The sequence below is a fragment of the Apium graveolens genome, chromosome 2, assembly GCF_009905375.1.
Source record: "Apium graveolens cultivar Ventura chromosome 2, ASM990537v1, whole genome shotgun sequence".
Classification (NCBI taxonomy): domain Eukaryota; kingdom Viridiplantae; phylum Streptophyta; class Magnoliopsida; order Apiales; family Apiaceae; genus Apium; species Apium graveolens.
Window position 1 is genome coordinate 269,141,788 of NC_133648.1, and position 23,714 is coordinate 269,165,501.

A 23,714-nucleotide genomic window follows, 5' to 3' on the forward strand; every position below is an offset into this window, starting at 1 on the left:
TTTATATTAAAATTTTATAGAGTTTGAAAATTTCTTTTTAATAAGGGAAACACTCTTTCGGTGGAACATAACAATATCAAAATACCAAATTTTGGTATTAGCCTTAGTGTATTTTACTCTAAATTGGTTCGATTCCCTACAAATACATATTTATATAAGATTTATTTATTTAATTTAACTTCTTAAATTTGATGTGGGTTCAATTCCCTTAAATAATATTATTTAATATTATTTATTTATTATACACTTCATCATGTTCAATTATTTACAAGTACTAATTTCATAAATTTTATATTTAATATTTTAAATTACATTCATTTTTCGCATAAGTGTTGAGATTCAATTATCAATAAATACTAGTTTAATATTTTTAATTAGGAGCTCATACTTTGTACCGAGTATTATCTAAAATTGATACTTATATTAATATTTTATAGAGTTTGAAAATTGGTCAATATTCAGGTACATCAAAAGTAATATTGATTCGGTGTCAAAGTGATATTGATTCAAATTATCTAATCCAAGAATTTTGAAATGTAGTTAAATTTAGATTTTAACTTAACAATCTTTGCTCCATCAAAATCAATTCAAATTCTTTATATTTCATATTTAAAAATCGTTAACAATATTCGTACCGGTTCTGCTCATAGAGAGACTAAAGAGTCCTCCTAGTTACGGGTGCACATGGGCTGAGTTGGGTCGGTTTGAAGATTTTAAAGACCCAACCTATTTAGTGCGAGTTATAAAAATATCAAACCATCAATCTAGAAAAAACTAAAACCCAACCCTACAAATTGTGTAATGGGTTGGGTTGGTTAAGGTTGGGTTGATCGAGTTGCACACATTGCAAATGATTTGTATTGGGGAAAAACTTTCATTATTTTATTACACGTTAGGTGAAGGCGTAAGCACATATTGTAAACATAACTAAGAAAGATAGCAACATGCCAAACACTTTATCTTTGTAGGAGAAATAAATAAAATGATGATGATCATTTTAGCGATATACAACTACATATGTATAAAACTCACGATGCGAATATAATTATATAACCAAAGATATGTATGAATATACAAGTAAAGTTAAACCAAAACATTCCCATAGATATTAAACAGAATGACATAATTTATAACTATCGTAGTTGATAATTATTCGCAATGTTTTGAGATTTACTTTTCTAAATATTTCCGAAAATATATGTATATTATTCAGCTCGACACTGTTATTCTAATTTCCTTTTAACTTCAAGTAGAATTTTACAAGGTTAATTGTATGAATTATATAGTTTTAAGCATTTATAAGGTGAGGAGTAATGTTACCACCACTAGAATTATAAGTTGTATAGTGAAATTATTAACATATGGATATTTTTCTAGATTTTTTTGTTAGGGACGTAATGGAATTGAAATGGATCGGGATGTAATAAATTTGAAATGGGTTGGGCTTAATAATAAAATCGGGTTGGGTTGGTTTAGGATTTTAAATAGGTAAAATTTGACCCAATCCATTATAAACGGTCCAAATAAAATATAACCCAACTAATCCATGGATTTAAACGGTTCAGTTTAAACGGCTCACTTTAAAATCGAGTTGGGTTGTGTTCCGCGGGTTACATAACCCATAAGCAGCCCTACTCCTAGTTATGCATTTAAAAGAAAATAGTGCTACAAGCTCCGTATCTACTGGAGTAGTAATTTAAATGAAACAAATAAAACCATCTTGTAAAGTAATTAAAAAGAAAAGAAACCATCTTGTAAAGTGACAAGTTTCAAGATACTAATAAAACAACATTAAGATATTTTCAAGATATACATCCCATTTTAAAATTTGATTTCCAATATAATCGCAACGTCTTTCTCTCTCTCTCTCTCCGAGTGTAATGGCTGAAGTTGAAAAGGCAAATAAAGTAGATAACGAAGAAGACAATGAAAAAGAGCAAGAAGTAGAAGAAAAATGGGTAAAATATTACTCATCGTTACATGAAATATTACTAGTGGGTGAAGGAGATTTCTCATTTTCAACAAGTTTAGCTCAATCTTTTGGCTCTGCTTCTAACATTGTTGCTTCTTCTCTCGACTCCTATGGTATTATAATATCAACCCCAGTTTGTTTTCTTCACATGGGTTATTTTATTTTGTTGCATTTTAACTTTTGTTTGATTCTTGTCCCCCCCATTTTGGCTGCTGTCATAAAATGTGTGTATAATGTTTATATATGTTATGTAGGGCTGATGGGTGTGTTTGGGTTTTAAAGTTCTGTGGTGGGGTTTTGATTAGGACTGTTCTCTATTGTTTCATTTTCACACATTTAATCTGGTGTCTTGGTGTCATATGATCTGCACTCAGCTGGAATGCCTTGACTTCGAATAATTTTCTATTTTTGCAAGAGAATCAGGTTTTTATTTACGATTACATCCACTTAGACTCGAACCCTGGACCCCACCTAAAAGAGAGGGATATTCAGTGGACCGTTTACATTTCTAATTAACTTTGTCAAATGACATAATTCTAATGCAATAACATATTTGTGCCTGGAGTTTAGCTGGGTTTTAATCAACGAGTTGGAAGTCCGTATTTATTTAATTTTTTTTTCTCGATTAGATTATGTTTTCTTAAGCTTGAATTTTTTAGCCCCTTCGTTGGCTGTGAGCTTGTAATTAAACTTCGTCATTGCTGTACTAGAGTGTAGACTAGCAGGTCTAGTTAAAGCCTTAAAGGTTTATATTAAAAAGCTGCTTCACTGTTTTATAGTTTTAATCTTGGGAGTAAATTTGATATTTTTTTACTAGATGATGTAATCAAGAAATACAAGAAGGCCGAATCAAACTTTTCAATTCTGGAAAAGTTGGGCGCTTCGCATTTGCATGGAGTTGATGCAACAACAATGAAGTTGCATAGTGATCTCAAAATGCGTAAGTTCGACCGCATCATATTTAACTTCCCTCATGCAGGTTTCCTCCGAAAGGAAAATGATAGGCATCTCATTAGGTAAGTACATGTCTCTATTCGATCACTTATAAATATTACTGTCTTGTATTTCGGTAAATGTATAATTTTCTGGCGCGACAGTAAAATGAAGTTGTATTTGTATCTCTGTGGTATTTCTATCTCTGTGCGACGTTTTAGGCTATTCTGTTGTAAATAGCTATAAGCACAAACCAGGACTTATCGTTCTGGAGCAGTGCTGGCAATATCTTTTTGTAATGTAATGCCAGTGAAGGAGATACTACGGTATTGCTTATGCTAGGAAAGAATGAGATATATTGATAGAACAGTAGGAATTATCAGACGAGTTTGCGCACTTAATTAATTTTATCATAGGCATTAATTTTTTGTCATTTTTGGGTCATAAATAATTATTGATCAGTAATTGCAGTCAAATCTTCCTGCTTTTCCGTATCGTTCCTTCCATCTCCACTTATTCTTGAGGACCTTGTATTTCTTTTATGTCTATTCTAACAATTGGACTTAAAATGAAAGGCCACAGCCCACAGGAGCATTTGATTGGTCAATTTTGATGTCTCAGAGCAAGTCCAATGCCAAAGCTAAAATGACTATAGTTATTGCTATAATTTGAGACCAAAAAGTGAATTTTGGTGCTAAAATAGGCCTTCAACTCCAATGCTAGTTCTATTTTACAAATATTTCTAAATTTAGTGGAGTTTTCTCTCTCTCTCTCTCTCCCCTAAATTTCAGTTAAAAACAAATTAACATACATTTCACTTTTAGTTATTCAATGACTCTCTCTCTCTCTCCCCCCCCTAAATTTCAGTTAAAAACAAATTAACATACATTTCACTTTTAGTTATTCAATGATGTGGTCTCTCTCTCTCTCCCCCCTAAATTTCAGTTAAAAACAAATTAACATACATTTCACTTTTAGTTATTCAATGACGTGGCAAGGATAACTATAGCTATCTTTAGTCCTCCTAAATATAGGACCAACTATCCATTTAATCATTTATAAGACCAAGTATAGCAATGCATTGGAGTAGATTTATTTTTTCATTTTGGTCTTATATTATTGCTATTAGGCCAACTATAGCTATGCATTCGACTTGCTCTCACAGTGGCATACTTTCTAGTGTACCAAGACACCCAAGTATAAACAACTGAGAATAAATTTTCATTTTTGCTTCACCTTAACAAGATCTACTGGTTCTCGGTAAAATATGAACAGGTTAGGTTGGAAGAATGAATAACCTGCAATCTGTTTTCTTTGAAAAGCACCACTTACAATTGAGAGGATGATTCTGAGAATAACAGAGAACATTTTCCTCATGGGCACTCTCTTAAGTTTCTTTACTACAAAACTTAGCCTGTGGGAGGCCCTCATTTTTATGCAACATGATATTTAAGTTTACAGTTACACAATCCTCTGCTTGGCAAATCTTATGACTAAATCAATTTACTTTCTAAAAGTGAGATCCCAACTTGCACGTATTTGCATATAATATCAACATTAGCAATATCATTTCTTCAGTATCCAGCTGATTGCAAAAGCAAAATTAAAGACTTAAAATGCTTGCTTCATTATGTGCAGCTTTTGTTGTGAATGTACTGTTCAAAAACTGTATTACGACTCTGAAGCCTGAATGTAATGTTATGTTGGTGTCAACCATTGATTTCATCAAGTAGAATTTGCCTAACATATGTTTCTGGTCCTGCATTTAGATTTACCATTTATGGCTTTGATGTTTGGTAATTTTGGTCGTCTTTCATTGTCATACATGTAGGATGCACAAGAGGCTTCTTGATGGCTTCTTCAAGAATGCATGTGGTATGTTACGACCAGATGGTGAAATACACATTAATCACAAAACCTCAGTTCCATATTGCCACTGGAATCTGGAGGAACTTGCTGGTCAAAGTTCCTTGGGACTGATTGAGCGTGTTGCTTTTAAGAAAGAAGATTACCTGGGTTATGAAAACAAGAGAGGTTCTGGTAAAAGATGTGATGACTGCTTCCTCTTGGGCGAGTGTTCTACCTTCAAATTTACTATCTCTCACAATGCAAAGGCAACTAACGTGAAACAGAAGGTGAAAGGATCTCGGAACCTTGCAAAAGCTCTCAAGTTTGTGCCACAACAGCCAAGCCCTTTTGAGTTCAGACATCCCCCGTCAGATCTTGTTCCAATTATGAACCCAGCACTAAGTATACCCTATGGAAGATCTGGAGAACTCCTTCAGACTCCTACACGCGCTTTTCAGCAAGAAAACTATCTTGAACACAGGCAACCTCGTGAACTGCTTCAGGCTCCAACATATACTTATCAGCAAGGAAACAATCTCGCACACAGGCAACCTTGTGAATGCCTTCAGGCACCTTTATCTGTTTATCAGCTAGGACACAATCTGGAATTCAGGAAACCTTGTGAACTCCTTCAGGCCCCTCCTTTATCTGCTTATCAGCAAGGAAATTATCTCACATTCAGGCACCACCCATCTATATTTGCTCAGCACATGAGTGGCTTCCCTAAGCGTATGTGTTCACCTTCTAGTGAACTCATATATTTGGAGTGCTTAAGGATTTTCAGTCCACACTTTGAACGTGTTGCAGAAGCATTAAAATATCCTGATCATAATTCATCTGATTTTCTCGAGGAAGCTTTGAATGTTGGTTATGAAAGGTATATGGCTGGAGATCCGAGAAGAAGCTTAAGTGATTATAGATACTTTTTGGAACAGGTTCGCAAGCAATTTGTTGGAAGACCAGAAGGTCAAGTGAGCAGGCAGTTGATGATAGAATATGACTTTGCCAGCACTAGCAGAAGTGGACATTACAGGTGAAGAGTAAGGAGCAACTTGCCGGTGTTTGCTGAGTAGAATTTATCTTTTTTGGTACTAGGAGCTAGAAGCCTAATGTTTTGACTATGTTTGCTCCAATCTTTTGGTTTTGGTGTCAATTGCATATTTGCATCTGATGTCCAAATTCTAATCCTATATTTATCAACATCCTTTTCATAGATGAATGAAAAGATTAATAGCTCTTGACTTGTTGATAAGGCCTTGTTTACTGAGATTATAATTTTGAGCATGTTATTACTACATGAATCTCCAGTTGATGAATATTTTGCTGATCAGAAACCATTGCTAGTTTATTCCTCTACCACTTGATTCTTTATGTGAAAGATACAAATACTCTATAGTATTGTAGCTACTTGGCAAATATTGAGAAGCAAAATTTGTTATGGATCGGTTCTTTGATTTATATAAACAGAGTCTTTCACCTGATTCTGGGGGGTTTTGCATTAGAAATTACACTGTACTTTCAGGAAAATAAACTAAAAAGGATGATTGCATTTTTGGACGTATTGAAAGAAATGAACCCATCAATTTAAGATTCTTACTACCACACATTCATATAATTTACTTAAAATGTGTGTAATATTAAGTAGTTCACCTGAAATGAAGGGAGCTGCAGAGATGACTAGCCAGAGGCCTTTATAGTTTGTGTATCCATCAATGTGACTTGTACTGCGATGTGACTTGCTTGACTTCTCTACGTGTATCTACTGATAAACACAGGCAAAAGCATGTAGTCCCAGCAGCGGGCTTTGATCAAATTGACGTCCTGCAAGCCTTCCCAGCAAAGAAGCTAGGTATGAGTACAGCCTTATAATACCAAGTGCTCTCACTTTTCTTAATATGATTGCGACAATAATTATATGATAATCTATAATTATCGTAACTAAGAAAACTGAACGAAAACTACTTACCAACGTCTTTGGCTTCAGATTATCAACTTGTATAAGCTTATTTTATTTAAGCATTGACGCGGAAAAGGAATGACACACAACACTAAACGTGTCATCATTAGCTCGTGCTTGGAAACTGTACATTCAACTTCATATTTTTTCCTCATACATATACGCGTTTCGTCTATAACCGGACAGAGACTTTAGTATAACTACCGCCCTACATCAACTAAATACCAACATAAAAGCAATATTATAGCAAGTGTACAGGTTACAAAACAGTTACCAGATTATTCTCTTGCCAATCATTTGCTTCACTTTTTACTTTTGTTGCTTATCAGGCTATATAAAAGCTGATTTGGATCCTCCCAGTATATACATCTGCAAACTAGCTCTTTTCTGTTTGTGTTCTCCAAGCGATTAAATATGGAGGTAGCATGAGTTGTAATTTTGATTAGTTTATCCAACTTCTTTAGTATTACTGCTTCATCATCACAATTTATTTATGTATTCGTTATATTATCAATCTTGCAGCAACAGATTGACATGATGGTGACAATTCACGGGGAGAAAGACCGAGCAAAGGCTCTGACTATTGCTGCTGGAATTACGGGTAGGTTTAAATGAAGTTTTGATTTATTATTATTCTCCACTACACTGCAAGTCCATGTGAATTCAATATATGAAACCTTATTTCGCAAGTTTATAAATGTTTTAATATATTTCGCAGGGGTGACCTCGGTAACGATAAGAGGACGAGATAAAAACATACTGACTGTGATCGGAAACCAAGTTGATATAGTTGGATTGACTCGATCATTAATGAAGAAGCTTGACAATGCCACCGTGGTGAGTGTAATACCACTTAACGGTTCCCGATTTGGTCGAGAACAAGCTGCAGCCTCGATGAGATATGAAAGTCAACCAAATCATTACGGCAACTATAATTTTAGGCAGCCAGATTATTATGGCCAGAACTATGAGTACAGTCAACCGGAATATTGCTACTATAACCCTGCAGCACCACGGTATCCTTCCCGTCCACCTCCTTCTGATCAGTATTATTACTTATGTGAGGAGCCTGCAGATTCAAGCTGCTCCATCATGTAGAGATATATTCACGGAGAAATCGAGAACCAAAATGTTATATATGCTACGTACATTCCTTGGGTAGTCAGTTTTGTCGTCCAAATCCACCTGTTGTTCTATCAATTTGTGTTGAGATTTTAGTTAGGCATAGTGATTATTAGTTATTTACTTCATGTGACGTCTGTGAGCTGGATAAAATGTACTCCCTCTCCTCTCCTCTGTCTTTTTTATTTCTTTACATTTTTTTTTCGATGTCCCATTCATTTCTTTATATTTCAAAATTTACCAAAAATAATTAATGGGTTTCCTTATTTTCCCACTATTTCTTTTTTTTCACATTACCTTTACACTACTATCTCTCTTTTATACATTAAAAATTAATGGACTCCGTCACTTCATCCATTTTTTTTTCTCTTTTTCAATACTTTATATATATTTCTTAAACTTCTTGTCCAATTCGTTCAATAACAAATCAAAAGAACGGAGGGAGTAGTTGCTGGGCTGCACATGTAATGTATCTTTAGTAATTACTTACTACATAGTTACTTAATGCTGATTCAAGTCAAGCTGTTTGTAATGTGCTCAGTAATGAAAGTTGGGAATTGTGTGTATATTTAATTTGTTAGCTGCCTAAACTTCCCTTTTCTTTTTATTTGGAAACAAAGTAAAATTATTAAATCAATAAATCCTCCATCACAACAGACATCAGATCAAAGGGAGCAGAGTTGGCACCGAATCTACGCTGAATCTAGAATGTGCATTATAACAAGATGCCCTAGCAAGTCCATGGGAAACCTTATTTATTACTCCCTCAGTCCCGTAATATATTTCCTACATTGACTTCAGACATTATTTATATTAAATGATTGATTATTAATTTATCTCTAATCTATAAGATTAAATATAGTCATGAGTGATCTCGTTGAATTCATATTTATGAATATTTTAATATAATGGAGTTTTTATATTTAATATTAATACGAAATTAAAGAGATTAACAATTAAAAATATGCATTTACAAATGTGTCCAACACAAATAAACACAAATAAGAAACGTTTTTAGGGACGGAGAAGTAGCAATATATCAAACTTTCTGTCGTTGTTATCAGTTGATTCAACTCGGAGCTTCTTTCACGCATAGTACCTCTTCTAATATTAGATTCACTTGCCCAAAAACAAGGCAGCAAAGAAAACGCTTCTACCAACCCACCATCACTTTCACGAGCCACACCAGCAAAACTAAATTTACATTCCTTCAGCAAATAGAGCTCCATCCACATTAATTTTGATGGCATCTTCTCAGAATATATACTCAATTGTAAATACATAAATGGTATTAGTTAAAAAAAAGGTAAATATTTATACTTAAAGATAAATTCTAGAATATCCAAAAAGTTTTCATAATCTAACTATATTTAAAAGAATTACCAAATACTCCCTCCGTCCCATTTTACATGTTCCTTTTAGAAAAAAAACGCATATTAAGAAAAGGGTTAGTTGGATAACATTTTCAACAAAATACCTTATTAAATGTATTTAAAAAAGAGAATAGATACTAATTTTAGAAAGTCAAATCTTGGAAATAACAAATCTAAGAATTCGGGGTACAGCATTGATCTTGTACTTAAATATAAGCACAAATATAGCTGAAGTCGAAAATATTTGATTGATCTAAAATCGATCTCCTTCTTAGTAAATGCTCTTTGCTAAACCTCTGAACAATAATAATTTATGAACCGAAAGAAGTACTACTAAACAGTTTAAGGTTATCCCCGGTCACATTTTTATATATTGGATTACTTCAGTTTTAGCTTTATAAAAGAAGCTATTGAGCTTCAACCATGTATTTCTCTATTCTTATTTATAAAGAAAAATACAATACAACTCCAAACTTAAAGTTACCCGGTGCATGTAAAGTTATAAAACAAAAGGAGGAAAAAATGGAGCATTGAACTGCAGTTTAGATTTTTAAGTACGAAATGGACCACAAACAAAAAAAATAAAGATACTGGCAATCGTAGTTACTCTATCGATTTTTGTAACAGGTTTAAAAATTTACAAAAGTAATACTTGTACTTTTTTCTAAATTATATATTTTAGAGTAAATTACATTTTTTATCCCTTAAATTTGGTCAGAACTCAATTTTGTATACTTATTTTCATACACTGCAATCCGCATCCCTCTACTTTGAAATTCGATTTAACATGGACCCTTTTTGCCTAACTAATTAGCCCTAATTGTTGTCTTCTACAATATTTCGAAAAAGGAGGACGCAAATTGTAATTTCTGAAAATAGGTATACAAAATTGATTTTTGACCAAATTTATGGGTACAAAATGCAATTCTTGTTCGCAACAATCTGTGTAAAAACAAATATAAGTATAGGTGTGTGCGTGCAAAAGCGATAATCGAATAACATAAAAAAGAACGGAGACGGGAAGCGTATGGCGAATAATAGAAAAATCTGAGTCCAGTGCGGAATTGTCTCCTTAAAGCTAATTAGCCCTCACCGTATTGTGCGAGCGAAAAACCTCCCAAGATAAAACGGATTACAGTGGCGACACCGAAGGTCGGCACTATCAGCGAGCTTGAAAGCGAGCATGAAACTATCACGGGTTAGAGGGTAGGTGTTTAGGAACGTGTGTGTATTTGTGTGTTTAACCCTAACGCCTTAGAGGTGTTTATATAGAGAGGAAAAACTTGTGCGCTATACAATTACCATATTTAATTAAAACGTGTTAATTAATTAGGTCGGTAGGTCGGTGGTTAATCAATTATAATTAATTAATTAATTCGACCGACACAAAAATAAAAACGTAAGTCAATTTATTTGAGCCCAGGCCCAGCGGAAAATAAAAATCAACAAAACTAGTTCGGCGTTATTCGGGCCAATTTTCTACTATATTCGTGTCCGCACGTCGCACACGCGGGTAAGCTCGAAGGCTTCGCAAGCCTCGGATTGCCCCTCGCAAGCCTCAGATTGCCCTTCGAAAGCCCACAATTTGCACCCCCCATGCGCGCCCACGTAGGTGATGAAGCAACACATAGACAACACAAGTGAACACTACATATGTGTGTTGCTATATAAAGCTAAGGAAATCTCCTTTCCTTACCAATGTGGGACTTAAGATTTTGTAAAATATTTTCCACTCGTAAGGGACCATCTTTGGATAATCATATCTCACTCATCCCTTAATCATTTTGAGTGATTCAAAGTGCCTCGGAAAGCTCTCGTGAAGGATAAAATATTTCAAGTGTCACTCGTTGCACACACGCAATAAACAACCACTCAAGCGCGGCTCAAAATGACTCGACAATGTGGGGTGTAATACCCATATTTTCTAACAATCCCCCACATGAGTGAGATTGATATTTCAGTAGCACATATCAGACATACAGACATGGAGTTTGACTTGGTGATAGTTTCTTCGATCAGATATAGCATACGATTGGTAGAAAATTCTCCTTGAACCTTCGATCGAGTAAGCATACCGACTTTACTGGTAGACAGTAGACGTGCTTATCCTTGAACTGTTCGACCATTTGTGTAAACGATGATATACTTATCACTATATCTTTTTGGACTCGTTCAGCTCTCATGGGTATGTCCATTTTGGCCATGGAACATCGTCTTGGTTTTGTAGGAGTTACTAAAAAATTGTTCCTCGCAATTCTCCTTTGAAGCGGCCCCACTTCTCTCCCACATAGGTGATCTTTATCTTATAGAGTAACCCGCGTTTACTCAACTGAATTCCATGTGTTCACTTCTGAACTTCATGTATTCATCAAAGATCATTAAAAGCTCAAAAACTTAACCTCGTACCTTACAGGGCTCACTGTTTCTCATCATAGGAATAGGCCAGGGGTTACCCCCCCTAGTAATTTGGTCATCATGATTTAGTTGTCCAATTGAACCAAGTTCTTGGGATCTCCAGTCAGCAACGGTTGAGTGTCCACCATGATGTCGTTAAGCAATAGACTTAAGGCCCATCCCTCTCGATGATTTCTTAACCACTTCTCTTGATAACCCTTTGGTTAACAGATCCGTGATATTATTCTTTGACGATAAATAGTCAATGGTGATAATTCCGATTGAGATTAATTGTCTAATGGAACTATGTCATCGTCGTATATGACGGGACTTCCCATTATACATCGTGCTCTATGCCCTGCCAATAGCGGATTGACTATCACAATATATCCCTATTGCAGTCACAGGCTTTGGCCATCTTGGAATATCCTTAAGAAATTGGCGTAGATATTCAGCCTCTTCAACGCATTTATCTAGTGTCACGAACTCAAATTCCATCGTGGAATGAGTTATCACCGTTTGCTTGGAGGATTTCCATGATACTGCCGCTCCAGCTAGTATAAATACGTAGCCACTCGTAGACTTTAGTGCCTTCTTGCTAGATATCCAGTTAGCGTCAATATATACCTATAATACTGTTGGATATCTGCCATAGTGCAGACCATAGTCTCGAGTTCCCCTCAAATACCTCAGTACTCTTATGATTACTTTCCAGTGATCAGCTCCCGGATTACTCGTAAATCTACTCAACATGCTAATTGAGTATGCAATGTCTGGTCTTGTACAACTCATAAGGTACATCAGACTTCCGATTATTCTCGAGTATTCCACTTGGGAGACTCCTACACCTTTATTCTTGGATAGATGTAAAGTCATATCCACAGGTGTCCTAGCTTTCTCAAAGTCATCCTTAAGAAACTTTTCTAGGATCTTGTCAACGTAATGAGGTTGACTTAGTGCGAGACCCTCTGATGTTTTAGAAATTTGAATTCCTAGAATAACATTTGCTAGTCCCATGTCTTTTGTAATATCCGGGACATGACGTGTAATTATTTTTATCAATAAATGATCATTATGTGATTATTATGTGATTTTTGGTGAATTATTTGATGATTGGTGATATTATTTGAATGTTCATATGTGGTAAAGTCTAGGTATGTTAATTTTATTATGTGCAGAATAAAATATAGATAATTAAGGTATTTTTCTGGTAATTTTTGGAGTATTATATGATTTTATATTGGTTTATGAATTTATTAACTATTTTTTGAATATTTACAAAATTATTTTATAAAGCCGGGAATCGTCCAACCTCAACCGTCTTTACATTTTTACAACCCGAAACTCTTCCGAAAACTCCTTCCTAACCTAATCTGGTAATTTCGGACACTTTCCATGTTTTTACTTTTTCGATCCGGATTACGGTTTTACCCGTGCATGGCCCGGCGCGATATTTTCGATACGCTAACCCTTTTCGATAACATTATCTCCATACAATCGTTTTATAAAAGCCCGGTTTTTGATAATTATCCGAAATAGGATGACGTTTATCCAAAACAGGATAGTGCTTATCCAAAACAGGATAGTGCTTATCCAAAATAGGATAGTGCTTATCCAAAATATGACAGTGTTTATCCAAAAAGGATAATATTTATCCAGAAGTATATTCAAGGAATATTCCAAAGCATATTCAGGGAATATTCTATCCAAAAGTATATTCAAGGATGTCTGTTCTCATAGACATTTGTGTGGTGATACTATAGCTAGTATGTAAGTGCTTATTATAGAATAAGTTCACTGAACATGACTCACACAACTGAACAACTGATGGAGTTCACTCACGTGTCAGCAGTTGTTCATATAGTGATAGTTGTACAAGTATCCTTAGACTTGAGGTCATCATAGTCATCTTGTGTACACTGAACTATGCTTTGGTTTAGTTCTTAGTCTCCAGGGACAATTATAAGGGCTCTACTGGGTATAGGAATTTGTACACGAAGATAGTGTATGATCAATAAAGGATCTACCCCTTCCAGTAAAGGAAGAGAATGTTCAATGCTGATCCACTTATGCTAGTTCAGGAATCTCTGGCCAGAGTGAATGAAATTAGAAAGGAGTTTCTAATTTACATTAAATAGAACTAAGCATAGTTAATGGGAAAGCAAATGATTAAATAAGATAGGCTTGACACAAGTTTCATGCCTTGTATTTAATCGTGACATTGCAGGGTAGAAGTAATTGATTGTATGGTAACTACTCACTGAATAGGTTCTTGGTATTCTAAACAGTGAATTCGTATTATCCGGATAGTCGCGATATGCTGAGAAGTATCCCTCACGATGTAGAATAAATATGATTAATTTATTAATTAATCATATTTAATGAATTAGAGAATTTATATAAATAATGATAAAATAGTTTTATTATTATTTATTTCTACTACCGGCTTAATATTGAACCTACAGGGTCACACCATAAAAGAGAATGATTTAATGGTAGAGGAATTAATTAATAATGGCTGGTAATTATTTATTTGTGAAATAAATAATTAATTAGCAGATTTAATAATTGATTAAATGAGATTTAATTAATTCTTAATATTATTAATTAAGAATTTAATTTTGGAAATTAAATCAAGTGAGAGAATTATTTTTCTTAAGTGTTTAGAAAAGGGATTAATGATTAAAAGGTGTTTTAATTATTAGTTAATTGGTTAATAAGAATAATCAATTAAAGGGTTAATAATAATAATATTTTATGGAAAATTTTCAGCTGAAAATTTTGCCTATAAATATACTATTATAAACCCTATTTGCCTCAACCCAAATAATTAACCCTAATTCTAAAGTAGAACAAGAGGGAGGCAACTAATTCTCTCAACCTCTTCCTCCTCCATCACATTGTACTTTTGGTGGATACCGGTGGAGTGCTTCACACTTGAGAAGCAGCTGCTAGGGATTTCCGTTCATCGTTCTTGGATCGCTATTAAAGACCTCCATCTTTCCATTAACGTAAAGCTTCTTAAGGTAAACATACTGAACTACGAATTAAATATTATTTTTCGCATGGATCCTGCGGAGGGTTTCGGTTTTTTTTAAGATTTAAATTTACGTTTCCGTTGCGTTTATGTGCTAAAAACCCTTCACATAATACAGGCAACGGAGGCCAAGGTAACCGCCCAGCCATTGAGAACCAGCCAACCCAACAGAGGCTAGCTGTACCAGACTGTCAAGTCTGTGGAAAGAAACATGGTAAAGTTTGCAACAAGTTGAATGTGGTCTGCTACAGATACAACCGGAAGGGGCACTATTCACGGGAGTGCCGTAATCAGCCAGCCCGAGAGCTAGTCAACAAGGAACAGCCTACCAAGAATCAGGCAGGCAAGGTTCTAGCAATTGGATTTACTTGTTTCAAGTGCGGAAAGCCAGGACATATCGCAAGGGATTGCAAGGCGCCAATTCCGGTCAACATCGCATTGCGTATAATGGGAGCTACTCCAACAATGAATGAATCTCCCAGAACTAGAGTTTATGACATGTCTGTGAAGGATGCTATTATGGATACTGATGTTGTGGCAGGTACGCTTATTGTGAACTCTTTATGTGCTAAAGTGCTAGTAGATTCGGGAGCAACTCGATCATTTATTTCTCACGGTTTTGTTGGTAAGTTGAATTGTCCAGTTGAATTGTTAAGTGAGATTATGATGGTAGAATTAGCAAATCAGGAGCGTGTATCTGTTAACCAAGTTTGTAATAGATGTGAGATTGAAATTACTGGCCATAAGTTTGATGTTGACTTGATTCCCTTTAAGTTAGGAGAGTTTGACGTTATTTTAGGAATGGATTGGTTATCTAAGCACGATGCTCAGATAGACTGTTGTAATAAGAAAGTAATACTGAAGACGCCAGATGAGAAAGTGGTGACGTTTAGAGGCCAGAGACAAGCGAAGAAGTTCTTGACGATAATTCAAGCTAAGAAGTTACTACGACAAGGATGCGAGCACTTCATTGCGAATGTAATAAATAAAAGTCAGGAGCTAGCCAAGCTAGAAGACATACCTGTGGTAAAGGAGTTTCCAGATGTATTTCCAGATGAATTACCAGGACTTCCTCCAGATAGAGAAATCGAATTTGCAATCGACTTGGCACCTGGAACGGAACCGGTATCTAAGCCCCCATACAGAATGGCGCCAGTGGAAATGAAAGAATTGGCAAAACAATTGCAAGAATTGTTGGAGAAAGGAGTGATTAGACCCAGTGTATCCCCATGGGGTGCACCGGTATTATTTGTTAAGAAGAAAGACGGGAGCATGAGATTATGCATCGATTATCGAGAACTCAATAAGCTTACGATTAAGAACAAGTATCCCTTACCTCGAATTGATGATTTGTTTGACCAGCTGAAAGGAGCTTAGTACTTCTCTAAGATTGATTTGAGATCCAGATATCACCAATTAAAGATCAAACCTGAAGATATACCAAAGACAGGTTTCAGAACAAGGTACGGTCATTATGAATTCTTAGTGATGTCTTTTGGGTTGACCAATGCCCCAACTGCATTTATGGACTTGATGAACAGAATTTTCAAGGAATATTTGGACAAGTTTGTTATTGTGTTTATTGATGATATTTTGATTTACTCAAAGTCAACGGAAGACCACGCGGAGCATCTATGGACAGCTTTGGGAATTTTGAGAAGGAAGAAGTTATATGCAAAGTTTTCAAAGTATGAATTTTGGTTACAAGAAGTTCAATTCTTAGGACACGTGGTAAGTCATGAAGGGATCAAAGTGGACCCAGCGAAGATTGAAGATATTACGAATTGGGAAAGGCCAAAAACACCAACAGAGGTGAGAAGTTTCTTAGGACTGGCAGGATATTATCGACGATTTGTTCAAGATTTTTCGAAGATTGCGACGCCTTTGACGAAGCTTACAAGGAAAAATGAGAAGTTTATTTGGAATGAGAAGTGCGAAGAAAGTTTTCGAGAATTGAAAAAGAGGCTAATCATGGCACCTGTTTTGTCACTTCTAGATAATCAAGGGAATTTTGTAATCTATAGTGATGCTTCTCATAAGGGATTAGGTTGTGTTTTGATGTAGCATGATAAAATCATTGCGTATGCGTCAAGACAACTAAAACCTCATGAGCAGAAGTATCCTACTCATGACTTGGAACTAGTAGCGATAGTATTCGCCTTAAAGATTTGGAGACACTATTTATATGGAGAAAGATGTGAGATTTATACGGATCATAAGAGCTTGAAGTACATATTCACGCAAAAGGAGCTTAACATGAGACAGAGGAGATGGTTGGAGCTGATCAAAGATTATGATTGCACGATTAACTATCATCCAGGAAAAGCGAATGTGGTGGCAGATGCATTAAGCAGAAGAGAAAGACTGAACATGTTGACGATACCTGAAGAATTATATAAGGAATTTCAGAAGTTTGACTTGGAGGTCAGAATTTGCAAACCTGATGAAGCAAAGATGTACAGTATGATTTTTCAACCAGAATTGTTAGAGAAGATAAGGAAGTGCCAAGAGGAAATAATGGATCAGGATATCAATCGGTTGGTTGGAGAAGAGTTATGCAGCCAGAAGGACGATCAAGGTATTCTCAGATTTTCATCAAGAATTTGGATACCACAAGTGGCAGAATTAAAGAATGAAATTCTACAAGAAGCTCACAACTCAAAGTATTCCATTCATCCGGGAAGTACCAAGATGTACAGAGATTTAAAAGAAAATTATTGGTGGCCAGATATGAAGAGAGAAATTGCGGAATGGGTTAACAAATGTTACACATGTCAGAGAGTTAAGGCGGAGCACCAGAGACCGAATGGACTATTACAGCCACTAGAGATTCCAGAGTGGAAGTGAGAGCACATTGCTATGGATTTTATAGTTGGCTTACCAAGGACGAAAGCGAATCATGATGCTATTTGGGTTATAGTGGACAGACTAACCAAATCGGCACATTTCTTGCCTATCAATGAAAGATTTTCACTAGATAAGTTGGTTCACATGTATCTGAAGGAAATAGTAATACGTCATGGAGTCCCTGTGTCTATCGTGTCTGATCGTGATCCACGATTCAATTCGAGATTTTGGAGAAGTTTCCAAGAATGTTTGGGAACTAAGTTAAAAATGAGCACGGCTGATCATCCACAGACGGACGGCCAAAGCGAGAGAACAATCCAAACAATCGAAGATATGTTACGTGTGTGTGCCATTGATTTCAAAGGAAATTGGGATGAGCATTTGCCCTTAGTGGAGTTTGCTTACAATAACAGTTATCATGCCAGTATCGGAATGCCTCCCTATGAAGCACTTTATAGACGCAAATGTCGATCACCTGTATATTGGGACGAAGTCGGAGAATGTAAGATACTTGGACCTGAGTTGGTACAGCAGACCAAGGAAGTTGTTAAGGTTATTCAGAGAAGGCTAATTGCAGCACAAGATCGTCAAAGGAAATATGCAGACCAATCCAGAAAGGATATGGAATTCGAAGAAGGAAATTTAGTGTTACTGAAAGTGTCACCGTGGAAAGGGTTATCGAGATTCGGAAAGAAGGGGAAGTTGAGTCCTAGATACGTTGGACCTTTTGAAGTTTTGAAACGTGTCGGCAAGGTAGCATACGAATTGGCGTTACCCGCGCACATGGAGCATATTCATAATATTTTCCATATATCGATGCTTAAGAAGTATAATCCAGACTCTAGACATGTAATTGAGTATGAGCCGATAGAACTTCAGACAGATTTATCGTATGTAGAGAATCCAATAGAGATTCTAGAAAAGAGAGAGAAGATATTGAGAAATAAAATTGTGAATTTGGTAAGAGTATTGTGGAGAAACCCAAAGGTTGAAGAATCAACCTGGGAGTTAGAAAGTGATATGCGAGAAAAGTACCCTCAGTTGTTTACTTAGAAGATTCTGAGGACAGAATCCTTTTAAGGGGGGAGGATGTAATATCCGGGACATGACGTTTAATTATTTTTATAAATAATTGATCATTATGTGATTATTATGTAATTTTTGGTGAATTATTTGATGATTGGTGATATTATTTGAATGTTCATATGTGGTAAAGTCTAGGTATGTTAATTTTATTATGTCCAGAATAAAATATAGATAATTAAGGTATTTTTCTGGTAATTTTTGGAGTATTATATGATTTTATATTGGTTTATGAATTTATTAACTATTTTCTGAATATTTACAAAATTATTTTATAAAGTCGGGAATCGTCCAACCTCAACCGTTTTTACGTTTTTACAACCCGAAACTCTTCCGAAAACTCCTTCCTAACCTAATCTGGTAATTCCGGACACTTTCCATATTTTGACTTTTTCGATCCGGATTACGGTTTGACCCGTGCGCGGCCCGGCGCAATATTTTCGATACGCTAACCCTTTTCGATAACATTATCTCCGTACAATCGTTTTATAAAAGCCCGGTTTTTGATAATTATCCGAAATAGGATGCCGTTTATCCAAAATAGGATAGTGCTTATCCAAAACAGGATAGTGTTTATCCAAAAAGGATAATGTTTATCCAAAAGTATATTCAAGGAATATTCCAAAGCATATTCAGGGAATATTTTATCCAAAAGTATATTCAAGGAATATTCCAAAGCATATTCAGGAAATATTCTATCCAAAAGTATATTCAAGGAATATTCCAAAGCATATTCAGGGAATATTCTATCCAAAAGTATATTCAAGGAATATTCTCAAAATTTCCTCTATAAATAGCTCTTTCTGTAGTTTTATTTCACGCATATAATTATTTCTCCAGTAAATTTTTTATAATTATCCAAAGAAAGTAGTAAGTGTTCTTCGTGTTTTTCATAATTAAACCGTGATTCGAAGGTGTTATCGAATTCCGATTCGGGCGTGCAATATATCAAAATGAAGCTCTCGAAATCCTCTTTCTGAATCAACCATTTGTTTTCGCCCAAAAATCAAGGTATTTTTCTGATTTAATTATTTAAATTCGAATTACTTATGGATTAAATTAGGAATTTTTGTTTTTGATATTTTTGATGTGATTTGATGGCATAATCCTGTAGATCTTTTCTTCCTGGTCATTTTAGTATATTATATGTCAAAAACTGAGTTCAATAACATGCTTAAATTGATTTTTGATTCTCTGAATGAAGAACTAGGGTTTGTGTTCTTGAATGTTTTTAATTCGAAATTAGGGATTTTAATTTCATTGATTCTGGGTGGAAATTATGACCACCAATGCATTCATGAGATTCTCAGGAATCGATTCGTAATTTTTAGTTGATTTAAGGAACCGTAGTTTAGCAGATCGGAAAAGCTCGGGATCGCCGTTAATGGCGATCGCCGGCAACCGGCGACGGGGATGGTTAAATTACAGAAACGTCCCTGTAGTTTGGCCAGATTTATATTTCAGTCCCTGGAAATTTAAATCTTTACCAATTATGGATTTCTGTTTATTTTGATTTTAAAAATGATATTTTTATTATTTTAAAAATCAGAAAATTGTTTATTTATTGATTTTAAATGCAGAAAAATTATTTTAATTATTTATCTATTCAAAAAAATAAATCTGATTTATTTTATTAATTAATATTAATTAGTTTTTAATTATTTTAATTAATCGATTAATTTAATATTAATTGATTGATTAATTTAGTTAATTATTAATTAATTATTAAGTAATTTAATAATTGGATTTAATTATTTAAAATTGATTTAAAAATTTTGAAAAATAGTTTTGAACTTTAAAATATTATTTTAAATTATTTTTAAGGCTCGATAATTATTATAAAATTATCTTAAAGTCCAATTTGGGTATTCGAACCCTATTATTTAATTATAAAATGATTCGGAGTCCAATTTTTATTTCTGAAAAATGTTTAAAAATTCGTATTAAATACCTGGAAAATTATTTTGACCCCGAATCTTCTTTGAAAAATTATTTGGATTGAATATCTTACGTGCTATGTGTTATATGTGACCTGATTGCTGTATAAAATGATTGTATGTGCATTATTTGACTGTTTCTGCCGTAACTTTTAATCCGTACGTCGGATTTAGGTGAAATGAAGGGTAGATAGAAGCTTGTATCGAATAGAATGAGTTGAGAAATAATGTTGATGAGTATATGTGATGTCTAACAGAGGAAGCGAAACGTAGAAAAGGAAAGCAAGTGGTTAGTGAGTGGGAACCAATTGACAAGTGTTAGTGAAGTGAAAGCGAATTGATAAGGTAAGTGTCCCTGAACCTTCTTGTAATATACTTGTGAACACTTTTAAACTCTTTTAATTATATTGCAATTATTCCCAGTAATTCATATTCTATATTGCAAGTACTTTGAAGTACTTAGCCCTAAACCCTGATTCTTATTGATCTTGAGCCGTGAGCCTGATTTCTTGTAAACCCTTGATTATTGAATTATTGGATACAAACCGCACATATCCGATACTACTCCACAAATATATATCTACCACATACTGATCTTTGATATGAGATTATTTATCAGCTGAACCTTTATGCCTTGTATAACAGAAGACCATTTCTTGTAACCTTGGCAGCCTTGGTCTTTTACACTTTGATTCTTTTCTTGAATTGAAAGCCAAGGTTCTTGTTGACCTTGTTATACCTTTCTGGTGTTGTGAAACACCATATGCTTCAAGATAAATGTTATTTATGATTCAGTTTATTGAATTACATTGTTATCATGTTGTTATTATGGAATTGGATTATTTTTAAATATGGACCAGATTCGTGGTCAGACCAGATTCGTGGTTGTATTAGGCCAATGAGTGCCTTGGATCCAGTATATAGAGCAAAGCTGGGAGCCTTACTCGGGGTTAGTGCGTGACTGATCAGCAGCCTAACCTTGGTTTTTGAAATAAAAGTGAATATCCAATTCTAATCATTATTTATCAGGAAACTTGATTCCCTATATCATTTCAATTGTTCGTTATTAAATCTCAGTGCTGTCATTGTGACTTGCTGAGCTAGTTAGCTCACTCTTGCAAATATGTTTATGTTCTTTTCCAGTTAAAAAGGAATTTGGTGATGGTGAGGATCCCCAGTCGAGTGTGCCATCTAGGTTTACAGGTTGAAGTTGAGAGAGCTAGCGGAAGTTGTGTGGTAGTGTGAGCTAAAAGTTGTAATAAAGTTGACTTCAAATGTAAGATAAATAAATTTGGGATTTGGTACGTTTGTAATAAATAAGGTTGTGGCTTGTGGACATACTTTAAACTGTTACGATCCTTGATTGTGGTAAGTAGGGTCATTGCATATATATTATTATATTTATAAATAGGTTTAAATATGGCGTGTGTAAGTGTTGTGGGCCCCAAACTTCTGACCCGGGTTTGGAGGGCGTCACATCTTTCATGTCTAATCTTGATTTTAAAATGTCCTTAGTAGATTTGATCACTTTATCATTGCTTTAGCAATAAGTAGATCATCCTCATACAATGTCATCATGATATAATTGCTGTCATTTTCCTTGACATAGCTTTTCTCGTTTTCCTTGTAATAGACACAACTATCACATTCATTGATTTTGAAGCCATTTTCCAGCACGATCTCATCAAATTTTTCATGCCATTTCATAGGCGCTTGCTTTAGACCATATAGTGATTTCACTAATTTATAGACTTTTCTCTCTTGTCCAGGGATAACAGACCTTTCAGGTTGTTCCATATTGATTTCCTCATCTATATCCCCATTTAGAAAAGCTATTTTCACATCCATTTGATGTACTGTTAGATTTCGCATTACAGCGATAGCAAATATCATCCTTATGGATGTTATTCTCATTACAGAAGAATATGTATCGAATTAATCAAGGCCGTTATGTTGCTTGTATCCTTTGATTACAAGTATGGCCTTATGATAGTGCCATCGGTTTTCAACTTTTTCTTAAACACCCACTTGCTACCTAATGGTTTACAACCGGTTGGCAAATCTACTAATTCCCAAATATGATTCTGCATAATCGAATAAACTTCGTTCTTGATGGCCTCTTTCCATATAGGCACATCCGGTGAGGTAACCGCTTCCTTATAGATTTTCGGATCACCTTTCGAGCAAATAGGTCATAAAATCAGACTCATAGGATTTTTCAATACGTTGTCTTTTGCTCCTTCTCACAACCCCCACATTTTCGTCTTCACTTTCTTCACTCTTATTATTATCACCTATAGACTCATGAGTTCGTTTAGACATCGTAGGTTGTTCGTTTCCTAGATTACATGGAAACGTTGTCTCAAAGAATGAGGCGTTCCTTGATTCCATAATAGTATTCTTTGGAATATCAGGAATCTTAGATTCATGAACAAGAAACCGATTTACAGTGCTATATGGAGGATATCCGATGAAGATACAATCCATAGTCTTTGGACCAATCTTCACCTTTTTAGATGTAGGGATTAGTACCTTTGCAAGGCACCCCCACACTCTCAAGTGTTGATAACTTGGTTTCTTTTTCTTCCATAATTCATAAGGACTTACATCCTTATTCTTGAGCAACGTAATATTTAAGATATTATTTGCGCTTAAGATGGCTTCCCCCCACATCGACTGCGGAAGTTCAGAGCTTAGCAACATCGCATTCATCATCTCTTTGAGAGTGCACTTCTTCCTCTCAGTCACTCCATTTGACTGAGGGGAGTATGGTGTAGTGACCTCATGGATTATACCATGTTGTGAACAAATTTCACCAAAGGGTTCAATATATTCACCTCCACGATCACTTCGTATCATTTTGATTTTCTCATATTGTTGTGTTTCAACTTCTTCCTTATAGAATTTAAATTTATCTATAGCTTCGTCTTTGCTTTTCAGCAAATATACATAACAATATTGTGTACAGTCATCTATGAATGTTATAAAATACTTGTCTCCTCCTCTTGTTGGAGCGAATTTTTAATCACATATATCGCTATGTATTAGGTCTAGCACTTTGGTGTTTCTTTCCACACGTTTAAATGACAATCTCGTTAATTTTGCCTCAACACAAGTATGACACTTATGTATTCTTTTACACTTAACCTTCATAAAGTATCATAATTAACATGTCCTAATCTAGCATGTCATAAATTAGGAGACTCAAGCA

General features: G+C 34.9%; 2 protein-coding genes and 1 long non-coding RNA gene across 3 annotated transcripts; all 3 read left to right on the top strand.

Moving 5' to 3' along the window:
* Positions 1 to 1,880: 1,880 nt before the first annotated feature.
* Positions 1,881 to 5,790, top strand: LOC141700620 (uncharacterized). Its single transcript, XM_074504328.1, has 3 exons — positions 1,881 to 2,085; positions 2,790 to 2,988; positions 4,737 to 5,790. Exons 1-3 carry the CDS (start codon positions 1,881 to 1,883, stop codon positions 5,788 to 5,790), a joined length of 1,458 nt encoding a protein of 485 aa, XP_074360429.1.
* Positions 5,791 to 6,959: 1,169 nt separating this feature from the next.
* Positions 6,960 to 8,363, top strand: LOC141706288 (heavy metal-associated isoprenylated plant protein 16-like). The gene is made up of 3 exons (XM_074509086.1): positions 6,960 to 7,130; positions 7,233 to 7,311; positions 7,429 to 8,363. The coding sequence occupies exons 1-3, from the start codon at positions 7,125 to 7,127 to the stop codon at positions 7,806 to 7,808; spliced, it is 465 nt and encodes a 154-aa protein (XP_074365187.1). The 5' UTR covers positions 6,960 to 7,124; the 3' UTR covers positions 7,809 to 8,363.
* Positions 8,364 to 19,420: 11,057 nt separating this feature from the next.
* On the top strand, positions 19,421 to 21,809 carry LOC141706289 (uncharacterized). The gene is made up of 3 exons (XR_012568749.1): positions 19,421 to 19,577; positions 20,761 to 20,848; positions 21,647 to 21,809. It is a non-coding gene; the product is annotated as an uncharacterized LOC141706289 (long non-coding RNA).
* Positions 21,810 to 23,714: the final 1,905 nt, after the last annotated feature.